Source organism: Sebastes umbrosus, chromosome 2 (assembly GCF_015220745.1).
Source record: "Sebastes umbrosus isolate fSebUmb1 chromosome 2, fSebUmb1.pri, whole genome shotgun sequence".
Taxonomy (NCBI): domain Eukaryota; kingdom Metazoa; phylum Chordata; class Actinopteri; order Perciformes; family Sebastidae; genus Sebastes; species Sebastes umbrosus.
In genome coordinates this window covers 20,149,938-20,161,387 of record NC_051270.1, presented here as the reverse complement: position 1 = coordinate 20,161,387, position 11,450 = coordinate 20,149,938, and the positions used below count along the sequence as shown (strand labels likewise).

At 37.2% G+C, this 11,450-nt stretch overlaps 1 protein-coding gene across 7 annotated transcripts; it reads left to right on the top strand.

The window, feature by feature from the left end:
* The first annotated feature begins 751 nt into the window (after positions 1 to 751).
* Positions 752 to 11,144, top strand: mthfsd (methenyltetrahydrofolate synthetase domain containing). 7 transcript variants are annotated; one of them, XM_037796725.1, is made up of 8 exons: positions 752 to 779; positions 1,127 to 1,230; positions 3,190 to 3,303; positions 3,657 to 3,770; positions 3,884 to 3,974; positions 5,776 to 5,888; positions 6,358 to 6,483; positions 9,005 to 11,144. In XM_037796725.1, the coding sequence occupies exons 1-8, from the start codon at positions 752 to 754 to the stop codon at positions 9,725 to 9,727; spliced, it is 1,413 nt and encodes a 470-aa protein (XP_037652653.1). In that variant the 3' UTR covers positions 9,728 to 11,144. The 7 variants fall into 7 exon arrangements, with proteins under 7 accessions (XP_037652653.1, XP_037652663.1, XP_037652694.1 ...); XM_037796735.1 differs by lacking the exon at positions 3,190 to 3,303 and adding an exon at positions 3,012 to 3,125 and having other exon boundaries at positions 9,005 to 9,727; XM_037796766.1 differs by lacking the exons at positions 752 to 779; positions 3,190 to 3,303 and adding exons at positions 1,387 to 1,457; positions 3,012 to 3,125.
* The last annotated feature ends 306 nt before the right edge of the window (positions 11,145 to 11,450 follow it).

Genomic DNA, 11,450 nt, shown 5'->3' with positions numbered 1-11,450 from the left:
TGTCCTAAGGATAACGAGCTCTTGATAACATGTATTTTGGTGCTCCATATTTGTACACCACGATATCTGAGGGAGTACTGGCCCTGTTTTGTTTTGTAAAAAGGCAGGTGAAGATGATTAACCTGTCTATTATTATGTGAATGAATTTGAGAATTAGATTTAAAGAATTTGCTAAACGATGATGGTAGAGAAGAAGGCAAGAACATATATTTATTTATGAACACACATATATAAATATTATATATATAATATATTTAATTATTCTTTTGATATGTTTAGATATATTTTCTTTTCTTCTGTACTGTTTTTTTGTATGTATTTCATTGTTTTGATTGGATTGTTTTCCACTGTTTGGTTAGGGTTTTTCTGCACATTTTGTGTATTTCTTGTTGTTGTTTAACTTTTGTTGTATTTTTAAAATTATGTTAGTTTAGATCCTTCTTCCGTTTTTGTCATTGTTTTTTTTCTTTTTCTTCTTCAGGAAAAAGTAGAAACGTTAAAGAAAAATTGAAACACTCATGTAAATATATAGGAAACTTCAAAACTGTACTTTAATACAAATGTCTGTAGCTTTAGGCCCTTTACACTTCTGGCTTCGCGTTTGGTTAAATCTGACCTCTCCGCGCCTCCGTATCTTTGATAAACACTGACAGGCAGCTGTCCGTTCACTATCAGATTACTCAGCTCACGTGTAGAGACTCTAATCGTGTAGTGTTTGTAGCAGAGACGAACTTCTATCATCATTAACACAATGAAGCCTGATATAGAAATAAACCCCGGTAGGTTAAACGTCCGTGACGTTTGTATTTACTCGTTAAAAGCTGAATGTGGATGCTAACACGTAGCATGTGTAAATGTTTGGCTAATGCTAACTGTTAGCTCAAAATGCTTCACTCTGAGTTCATTATAAAAACACGTTCTGCTGTTAAACAGACTAATGTGTATCATGAATAACACAATGGAGCTGTTTAATAGACGTAAACACGGCAGGCTAAAGTGTTTAATGACGTTTGTTTCGTCGTTATGAATGAATGTGAACGCATGCTAATGTTAGCCGCTGTAGCTAAAGGCTAAGCTAATGTTAGCATTACTGAATCTGTTATTAAAGCTGTTGTTTTCTCTTCAGGAGCCACGAAATGGGACATTCGTCAGAAAGTTTGGGATTACATCGAGGAGAATAATTTGGCCAACTTCCCCAGACCTGTTCACAACAGGATCCCCAATTTCAAGGCAAGTTAAAGCAGTTTAATTGAGGGCCAAACACAGTTGTTTGCTCTACTAGTACTACTGCTACTACTACTATACTGTAAACTCAAATAATCACTGGCATTAATGTCGACAAGGTTGTTATCTGCTTATTCATCCATTCACATTTCATTCATACAGGCTGGTCTGCTCTCTGTGACTTGTTAACTGTCTTTTGCATGGGGCCACGTGTACACAGGAGATTACATGTAGTAAGTAATAAAAACAAGATATTTAACACACAGAGCTCATTTAAAGTAGACTGGTGACGGGTAATTAAGTTATATAGTAAAGTCTGCTCATATATTAAGTTGCAAAATTTGATAAATATAAAGCTCAGTTTCATAATTAAGGCAAATAAAATTTCTTGAACAATGTAATATTTTCCTTAATGGGTATGAACACAAGTCACTGTGTTGTGTTACATATGTTGGGTGAAATTAATTAACATATTTAATATTTTTAGATAATTGAGGGCCAAACACAGTGTTTGCTGTACTAGTTGTAACCCAAACTAATACACTGACAACTGTTAACTCAAATATTTCAGTGGCATTAATGTTGACAAGGTTATCTGCTTATTCATCCATTCACATTTTATTCATACAGGCTGGTCTACTCTCTATGACTTGTTAACTGTCTTTTGCATGGGGGCCACATGTACACAGGACATTACATGTAGTAAGTAATAAAAACAAGATATTTAACACACAGAGCTTATAATAATAATAATAATAATAATAATAATAATAATAATAATAATAAGAAGAAGAAGAAGAAGACAAACTAGAAAACCACACTTAAAGTAGACTTGTGATAGGTAATGAAATTATATATTAAAGCCTGTTGTGTAGAATCACTCATATATTTATTAAGTTGCAAAATTTGATAAATATAAAAGCTCAGTTTCATAATTATGAAAATTACGAAATGGGACATTCGTCAGAAAGTTTGGGATTACATTGAGGAGAATATTCTGGCCAACTTCCCCAGACCTGTTCACAACAGGATCCCCAATTTCAAGGCAAGTTAAAGCAGTTTAATTGAGGGCCAAACACAGTTGTTTGCTCTACTAGTTGTAACCCAAATGAATACACTGACAACTGTTAACTCAAATATTCAGTGGCATTAATGTCGACAAGGTTATCTGCTTATTCATCCATTCACATTTTATTCATACAGGCTGGTCTGCTCTCTGTGACTTGTTAACTGCCTTTTGCATGGGGCCACGTGTACACAGGACATTACATGTAGTAAGTAATAAAACAAGATATTTAACACACAGAGCTTATCATAATAAGACAAACTAGACACTTAAAGTAGACTAGTGATAGGTAATGAAATTATATAGTAAAGCCTCTTGTGTAGAATCGCTCATATATTAAGTTGCAAAATTTGATAAATATAAAGCTCAGTTTCATAATTAAGGCAAATAAAATTTCTTGAACAAAGTAATATTTTCCTTAATGGGTATGAACACAAGTCACTGTGTTGTGTTACATATGTTGGGAAAATGAATTAACATATTAAATATTTGTAGATTTGCAAATTTCCCCACTGTGGGACTAATAAAGGAATATCTTATCTTATCTTTAGATAACAGTTGTTTTAAGGAAGTAAATTCCTGTATGGGTGAAAATCATTAATGACACCAAGTTATGAGGTTTTCACGGCAGCTCTTGACTTTTTTTTTTTTTTTTAATTTTGAATGATTAATGGCTATCCTTTCTGTGCATGATCTTTTTTACTGTGTACTTAATGGCCAGGGTGCAATTCAAGCATGCGACAGGCTTGCAGACCTGCAGGAGTTCAAGTCCAGCCATACAGTCAAAGTAAACCCAGACAGACCGCAGCAGCAGGCGCGCTTTATCACGCTGGAAGTAAGTTAACTCTGAAATAAAACAACTGTTGTCAGTCCTTGTACCCTCCTCTCTTCTCAACCAGGGTGCTTTCACAGCCTGTGCCAAGGTGTCTGAGCTGGAGGAGTTCACCCAGTCCACTGAGGTGAAGGTAGATCCTGATAAACCTCTGGAGGGTGCCCGGCTTGCAGTGCTACAGGTAGCACTTCACTGTGGAAACACACATAAAGAACCAGAGTGCCCCAGGCTGTATTACAGAAATGTATTTACTCTGTCTATATTTTAGATCAGAAATTGTGAAGAATTATTTAAGGAGGGATTACAAATCCTCTGTTAGACTCCAATATTTAAGATAAATAAGACCAGAAGTTTCTGTATTACATCCTCTGGTTCACTTCTTGAAGTGACATTTCATGCATCTGCTGAATTTGAATCTACATATTTGTTGTTTTCACAATCACTTAATGAATTTCTTCCAATTAAGTATTAATCTGCTAATTGTATTAAGTAACTAAATGTGTCTGGTGGCTAATTTGTGATAATCCTTTGCAGGCACACAAAACTTTATTGGTCCCAACTCCTCGTCTTCGTACCGGCCTTTTCAATAACATCACTCCTCCCGAGGGGGCCAGCAAAGAACAGCTACGCATATGCTCTTCCTCTCAGGTTTCAACTTGCTGATTTTACATATTTTCATCAACATTTTCACACATAATTTCATTATGATTCATAAACCCCCAATATTTAACCTATTCCTATTTTACATTGTCTTCCTTCAGGGTGTGAGAGACTTCAGTGTGCCTGTTGAGCTGGATGCGAAGGTGAAGGTAGACCTGGTGGTGGTCGGCTCTGTGGCGGTGTCAGAGAAAGGTGAACAATGATTTACCACTTCACCACACCAATTCAGTTAAATACTGGGAGCCTCACTAACAGATGATCAATTAGTATAAATATACATTTTTACTAATTGATTTGTTTATTTATGGATTTTTATAATCATCGTAGATCAACAGTGTTGTGAGCCTGTAAGGTTTGGATGGTGGTGAACAAACAGGATGAAAGCTGGTAGGATTGAGGTGTAAAGCGGGATGGAGAAATGAGCAGCACCAGTCAAGCATGGACTTTGTTCCAGAGCTCTGATTTTTACTATTGACTATAAATGGGTTACAAAAAGTTCCACAACTCTCACCAACATGTATCAGGCTGATGGACAACAAAATCAGTCCCACAAGTGCAGCAGATTCTCTCTCTCTGACACTCTACACTGCTTTCACACCTGGCATATAAATACTTACGGTCTCTACCAGCACCATTACACATTGAACGGCACATAAACACTCCCACGATAAATTAAAGTAATATAATTACAACTTAACCATACTAATATTTCCATATACAAAATGCTAATTAATATGACCTTGTACAGATTAAATCAGATGCATAATGAACTTAAGAATTACCAAACAAAAGCCCACTTAACAAAGAACCCTCTACCCACTCCCCTCTCTCTTCCTTGACTACTTTCAGCCTAACAAAGTAATTGTCATCAGTTGGAGTCCAGTGGCTGCATTTTCAGGTATGCGCTCCGTGAAAACACGCCCTCGGAAGCAGACCTCAAAGAGAGAGGGATTAGAAGGAGTTCCCCAAAATATAAGCACAACATAACAGACATGAACTCCCTGTATTACTCTGTTTTGTTGAACTTTACACAGTCATTGTCTTTTTTCACCCTAGTGAGGGGGATGATTTCCAGCTCCCTCACAGAGCCCAAGACAAATTTCACCATACTGACAGTAAAGTATATCAAATCTAACAAAAAACAGATTAAAACACGCTCCTCACCCATAAATAAACAGTAGGTAAAGCCACATGTGTGGCCTGGGTCGTTGCTGATCAGAACATCAGTATGTTTTTCCATCCAATACTTGTGCATTGTGCAATGTAATGGACATCACAGTGTGACTCTACTAAACCAGTACTGAAGATTAGAAATGATATCCTATAATGGTTGTTTATTATGCTGTTGAAAATGACAGGAAGCTGAAAGGACATGTGATGAACTTCTTGAGTCGTATTAAATATTGTGTTGTGAACATTGCGTGTGTTTCTAGCCCAGTGAGGCACCAGGACACCCTGTCAGGGATGTGAAGAAGAACAGAAAGGAGAATGGGGGCAGATGTGCATAATCAGATCAATTTTGCTTCTTGTGGGTTCTGCTGTGTTCTGCCCTCCATGTAAATTGTTCCATCACTCACAATGCATCTTGTTCCTCATTTTCAAAATGCCTGAGAGTGAAACAGACATGTTTACCATAATGCATGCACTTCCAAATGGCTTCCAAAGTGTACAACGCCATATGGTTCTCATAAAGCGTTAGTTGCACAGGGTTCAGCCATGTTCCTATCAGTCTACATTTCATTATGGATTGAAAACATTACTATAGCCGCCCTCAACATGTCAGTGTGTTCTCATTTAGTGCAGTTTCTAGATTAAAATGTTTTTTACATGCCGAACGTGATGCAAATGCTGGTTATTTATACACATAAAGTGGATATGTGATATAGTTCAAGCAAGAAAAAGCAGAAAATTAGTGTAGACTGTTAGTCTTTTGTATCACTTAAAAAACCTGCAACACCTGCCTTTAAAACAGTGCTCCTGTCTTCTCCTGCAGGCTTTCGGATTGGAAAGGGAGAGGGCTTTGCCGACTTGGAGTATGGCATGATGGCCGCAATGGGAGCTGTGGATGAATCTACTGTGGTGGTTACTATTGTCCATGACTGCCAGGTTAGTTTACTTTTTCATCACCGGTCTGAACATGTTGTCATCGAAATTTATTATATCGTCAAGTACAGGTGAAATTATTTAATTAAAGCTTTAATCTGATCTTTGACTCACTTGAACACAATGGCATTAAAAATAAAATGTAACTAGTCAAGGGATGCTTGCTGTATCCACAGTGGTGAGATGAAATCATACTTTAATCATTGTGTATATTTTGTTTTAATTCATTAGTTTGTATTGTAGTGTATGCAATGTCAAATGCGTGACTCTATTCCAAATGTCTTCAACTAGACTACAGGATGTGGGGACATTCATATTTCCAAAGTTGTAACTGGAAACTAGCTTGAAAATATGATTCAAACAAATATTTTCCTTCTCTTTATTTGTGAAATTGTTATAAAAAATGCTGTTGATCAAACACATGATTACTGGCCTGTTGTTTCCGTGCTAATTGTGATATTTGTGCTTTCAGGTGATGGATTTTCCAGAGGAGTTAATGGAAAGTCATGACCTGACTGTCGACTACATCCTCACACCCACCAGAGTTATTAAGACGAGTTGCCAGCTCCCCAAACCACAGGGAATCATCTGGACTAAGGTAAAGTAAAACAACTTTTCTTTGTTGTGTCTACTGTAAGTCCACAAAACAGGCATATAGTACATCAGACTGCAATCTCAGGTCTATTTGATTTTAAGGTTGGTTTAAAAAATATTGTATCAAGAAAATTGGAAAAAAGATACAAAACATCATTACAGCCATTTCAAAAGTAGCTTTATTAAAAGCAACCCATCAGTGATTCAGTCTTTATGTAACTTTTTAATCTTAAAATGGATCAGTCTCATGAGTAAATAAATGAGAAACGGCATGAAGGCAGGGGGTCTACTTCAGATTGAGGAAATAAGCGTTTCATATCCATAATATGATGGTTCAACCTGTTTAACCAGTTGATGAGGAAAAAAGTGCATACCCTTTACAGACACAGAAGTAGGGCTGATCGATTTTGAAAACATATCTGATTGCAATTATTTTGACTGATATTGTGATATGATTTGTGATATTAAAGGGAAAGGTTATTTTAACATCATTATTCTCGTTTTCAATAAATCACACATTCAAATGAATGTGTGATTTTTGCGTGGATCTGTACCAAACAAATATGTTTTCTTAAGTCTGTAGAATATGATGTGTAGTCCAGAACATCTCTGCAGCACCACAATATTTAATTTAAAATGTTATTTGGACACACATTTACCTTAAACAGATATTGCGATTTTAGCAAATACTGTGATTTGAAGATTGCAGTAAGCCGTATTGCGATTTCAATAAAATTTCAATTAATTGTATAGCCCTAATCAGAACCTCTGCTGTACTGCGTTTTAAGCACTCAGGTTTAAATGACACTAATTATCACAATATCACATTTTAGTGATAAAATTCATCGTAATGAACACACTTTTGTGTTGAAAATTAAAATAAGGATCATCTCAATTAATATAAAATGTGTTACAAACAGATTGTTTTGTTTATAAAGTGTATGAGTTATTGGACAACTGTAGGCCAATTGTGCTGTAATATTTTAGTTGTAGCCTGCTTCTTGCACACCTAATCTAAGTCTTTGTGAGTCTTCAACTGGAACAGTTAACAGAAATGCTCTGTCCTGAGTGCCTAACAAAATATTTAGCCTGTCTGCTCAGCGACACTGCCCTCTAATGGACGTGTGATGACACCACACCTCATCAGAGGACTCTCATATTCAATGTACTTCTGTATGCATTTCATTTCTCTGCTTTAATAATTGTCACATTATTCTTATTTTCTGTTCACTCTTTTAATCTGTAGTAGTAATAATAATAATAATAATAATAATAATAATAATAATAATATGAGTTAGCATTTTAGTTTTTACATACAGTGCATAGTATATAGTCCTACGACCAGTGTTGGAAGAAGTACCCCTTACTACAAATACAACAGTCTAAATACTATTTCCTGAATTTAGGACATAGTACTTAAGTAAAAGTATTATTATCAGCAAAATGTACTTAAAGTATCAAAAGTAAAAGTACTCATTATTTAAAACGGCTCCTTTTAAAGTGTTATATTCTTATATTATATTGTTCTGTTATTCATATGTTTTTTTATGTAAAAAGTAACTAGTTTAAGTGTCAAATAAATATAGTGGAGTAAAAGATACCATATTTCCCTCTGAGTATAATAAATGTATGTAAATATAAGTAGCAGAAATGGAAATACTCAAGTAAAGTACAAGTACTTCAAAATTATACTTAAGTACAGTACTTGAGTAAATATACTTAGTTACATTTCACCGCTGCCTACGACACATAACAACCAGCTATAAACACAAAAGAATGACATTTTTTGGGGGGGAAAATAGCCAACAAAACAAAATAATAAAGTGTGTGTATAATTTTCAAATCACACTTTATTTTCTGTACATATTTAAATGTGAGTCTGGACTTTTAACTGCTTCTGATTCACTAACACTGGCAGAGAGCTGTCAAGTGTTTTTCCACCTGATAATTTGTCTTTAATTAGACATGATGGGGGCATTATTCTTAACATGCGGAGAGTCTGTGTGTAACCTCTGAGCTCCTTAAGACACGCATGTAAGTAAACAGGACCCAGTGACCTCACTGGCAGGAAGGCCGTGTCTGATCATCAAAGGCTCCTCTGCCCAGCCAGCTTGGCTCTGGTGGGGCAGGGGAACGACGGGTCACGCAGGCCAGTGTAAAAACAATAGCCCCGTATATCCTTTACAGGACCGGCCCGTATCAAAGGCTGCCAAGACACTTACAGGCCCAACAAATCAAGAGGGCAGACTTTATTTTTAACTGCTTGGGAAGTGAAATGTCCTGCTGCTATAAAGATGGTTATTACTATAGCATGGGCTGTGAGCAGGATGGAATAACACCAATTAATTTGTCAGTTTGCGTTTTATTAATTTAACTCATCCGTAGGTGTGGTACGTTGGCTCAGAGGGATATTTGTTTGCTATGTTTGTGTGTGTGTGTGTGTGTGTGTGTGTGTGTGTGTGTGTGTGTGTTTGACACCCCTCCCCTTTCAGCTTTACTGAGCATGTCCAGTTTTGTGTCTTCAGCTTGACCCAGAAAAGCTGGAGAAGATCCCCATCCTGAAGAAGCTGCGTGCTCTGGAGGAAGAGAATGGAAAGGACGTTACACTGGGGGTGGCGCCCGTCGGAGCAGAGCCTGGTCTGCAGACTGGGCAACCCAAAAGGCAAACCAGACGGAGGCCAAGGCAGAACATACAGCAGGATGATGAGGGAGAATCCAGACAGGAGAAAGGAGCGGATTCAGAAAGGAAAGCTAGACGGCGCCCAGCTAGAGAGAGGAAAGAAAGCAGAGGAGAAGGTGGGGGAGGTGATGAGAGAGGAAAGGGAAAAAGAGGAGAGAACATGAAGGAAAAGGGCCCAGAAGAGGGTGGAAGTGAAGTCATGTCTCAGCGTAAGCTCCCTCTGAGCGTGACCACAGTTTACCTGGGGGGGATCCCTGCTGGGCTGCGTGTCAGTGAGCTGAAAACTGCCCTCAGAGAGAGAGAGGCCGCCCCACTGAGGCTCACCTGGCAGGGAGCTCAACACAGGGCCTTCCTGGACTACAGCGACCCTGAGGCTGCCGATCTGGCTCTGGAGGCTCTGCAGGATCTCAGTCTGAATGGTCACAGTCTGCAGGCTGAGCTGGCCAAGAGCCAGCGGGGAGGCAAGAGGTCCGGCCAGTCCAACCGGAGACCGAGACCATCAACGGCTCCGAAATCTAAACCACCACCAGATACCGAGAGTGACACCAATGAAAATACTGAGCAGTAATAGCAATAAGCAAAACTCAGCCCAAGAAGTATTAATTGTGGAGCAACCTTAAACGCCTTAAGAAGAATTTTGTTTGTTTTTTGATATATTTGGATTTGTGACAAGAGGACATCAGTATTTGAACCATAGACCTCTAAATTGACTGCTGAGGCTAATGAGCTTAACAAAATTATTAATAGTATATGCAGTTGAATCAAAAAGCATTTCACTAGAAAGGTATTTTGTACCATTTCACAATACTTAATAATCCTACACCTATGTGCCTTGTTTATTCACACATACCTCCTGGTCCATGTGTCCCGAGAGGCTTCAGTCCTTGAAGGTGCTTTTTTGAGTAGTTTTTAGAGATAAACTGTATCTACGGTCTATTTGTTATAGTACAAGTGTAGAGTAAAGTGTTGTGAAGTGTTCGGTACATTTTATTTCCACAACCAGTTATCAGTTGTCGCCTCCAAGGGGGTTTTGTTTTCAGACCTGTTCGTCTGCTTGTTGATCTCAAAACCGTTTAGCTAAGGCCATGGGCCGAAGAATAACTGGTTAGTTTTTGTTGCAGATAGCGCCGCCATGTGGTTATTTACACAATTTATACAGTCCTGATGATTCCTGACCCAAGAAGCGTACTAGTAAAATAAAAAATCCCTGGTCTGACATATATACATATCCATATAGGCCACACCGATGTTTGACTACACATTTTTCACAATTTTGAATTTTTCGCAAAACACATTTTTCACCACTCCTTCAAATTCCATCCAATCTTCACTAAATCTTTAATATTTGAATTACCTAAAATTGCATTATTCTTTTCCTATTCCACTGCCAAATTTTGAAATGGCATTTTACATAAATTGCCATGAATCTTGAGAATATTGTGCAGTTGCAACCAAATTTAGAAGACATGAACATATTAGCAAATTATGTATGTCATTTCCGTTACAGACAACAGAAACATTGTGTTTAAATTGCCTATAATTTAGTCGCGATGGTTCTGACTAAGTTGAAATAATTCATCCTTGCACATAACCCTGGATTTTCTCAACATGATTGTCCTTCAGTGTATTTAGACTTGGATCTGGATGCAGATTATAAAGATCTAAACGTATTTTATTTAAAAATAACATTTAGAGGTTTGTGTAGCCTTGTTGGAGTTATGCTTTTTGATTTCTACTTGCTTAGTTTTTTCATAATATTTTGGAAATAGACATTGTACTTTTAAACAGTGATATTTGTACCTTCTGTTGATAGAAATGACATATTCATGGCATCCTGTTTAGTTAAGCCAGTTTGAGTATGAAGCCAGCCTCGCTGCCCATTTAACGGTGATGAGATGTTACCATGTCTGGCTGTTATATGTTTTAGTGTTAATGCATCTGTTTGTAAAACATTATAATATTCTCTACTAAAGCGTTTGACTGTACTGGCTCTGGCTTAGTGTCTTTTTTTAAAAACTTGAGTATGTTACTTTGATTTTGACAAATATTTAAAGGTGATGCATCTTCACATTGTTTTGCAGCATTTAGGAAATTGCCGTGATTGCGCTTTTTGGAGATCTAACTGAAAACTTTGAAAAACCCCAACTCCTACATTGTAGTTCAGTTAAAGCCTGTTACCCATCAAACTATCTGTACAAATAACACTTATTGTTCTACTGAAGAGGCGGTAATTAAATGTCAAAAGTTAAACTTAATGCATGAGCTCACAAAAACACAAAACAAATAATTAA

What these genes read in the sequence shown, in the direction of transcription:
- mthfsd (XM_037796725.1), top strand. Translation starts at nt 752, where the DNA reads ATGAAGCCTGATATAGAAATAAACCCCG. An exon ending in TGATATAGAAATAAACCCCG is followed by an intron (nt 780 to 1,126) that starts GTAGGTTAAACG and finishes TTTTCTCTTCAG; the next exon opens with GAGCCACGAAATGGGACATT. An exon ending in AGGGAATCATCTGGACTAAG is followed by an intron (nt 6,484 to 9,004) that starts GTAAAGTAAAAC and finishes TTGTGTCTTCAG; the next exon opens with CTTGACCCAGAAAAGCTGGA.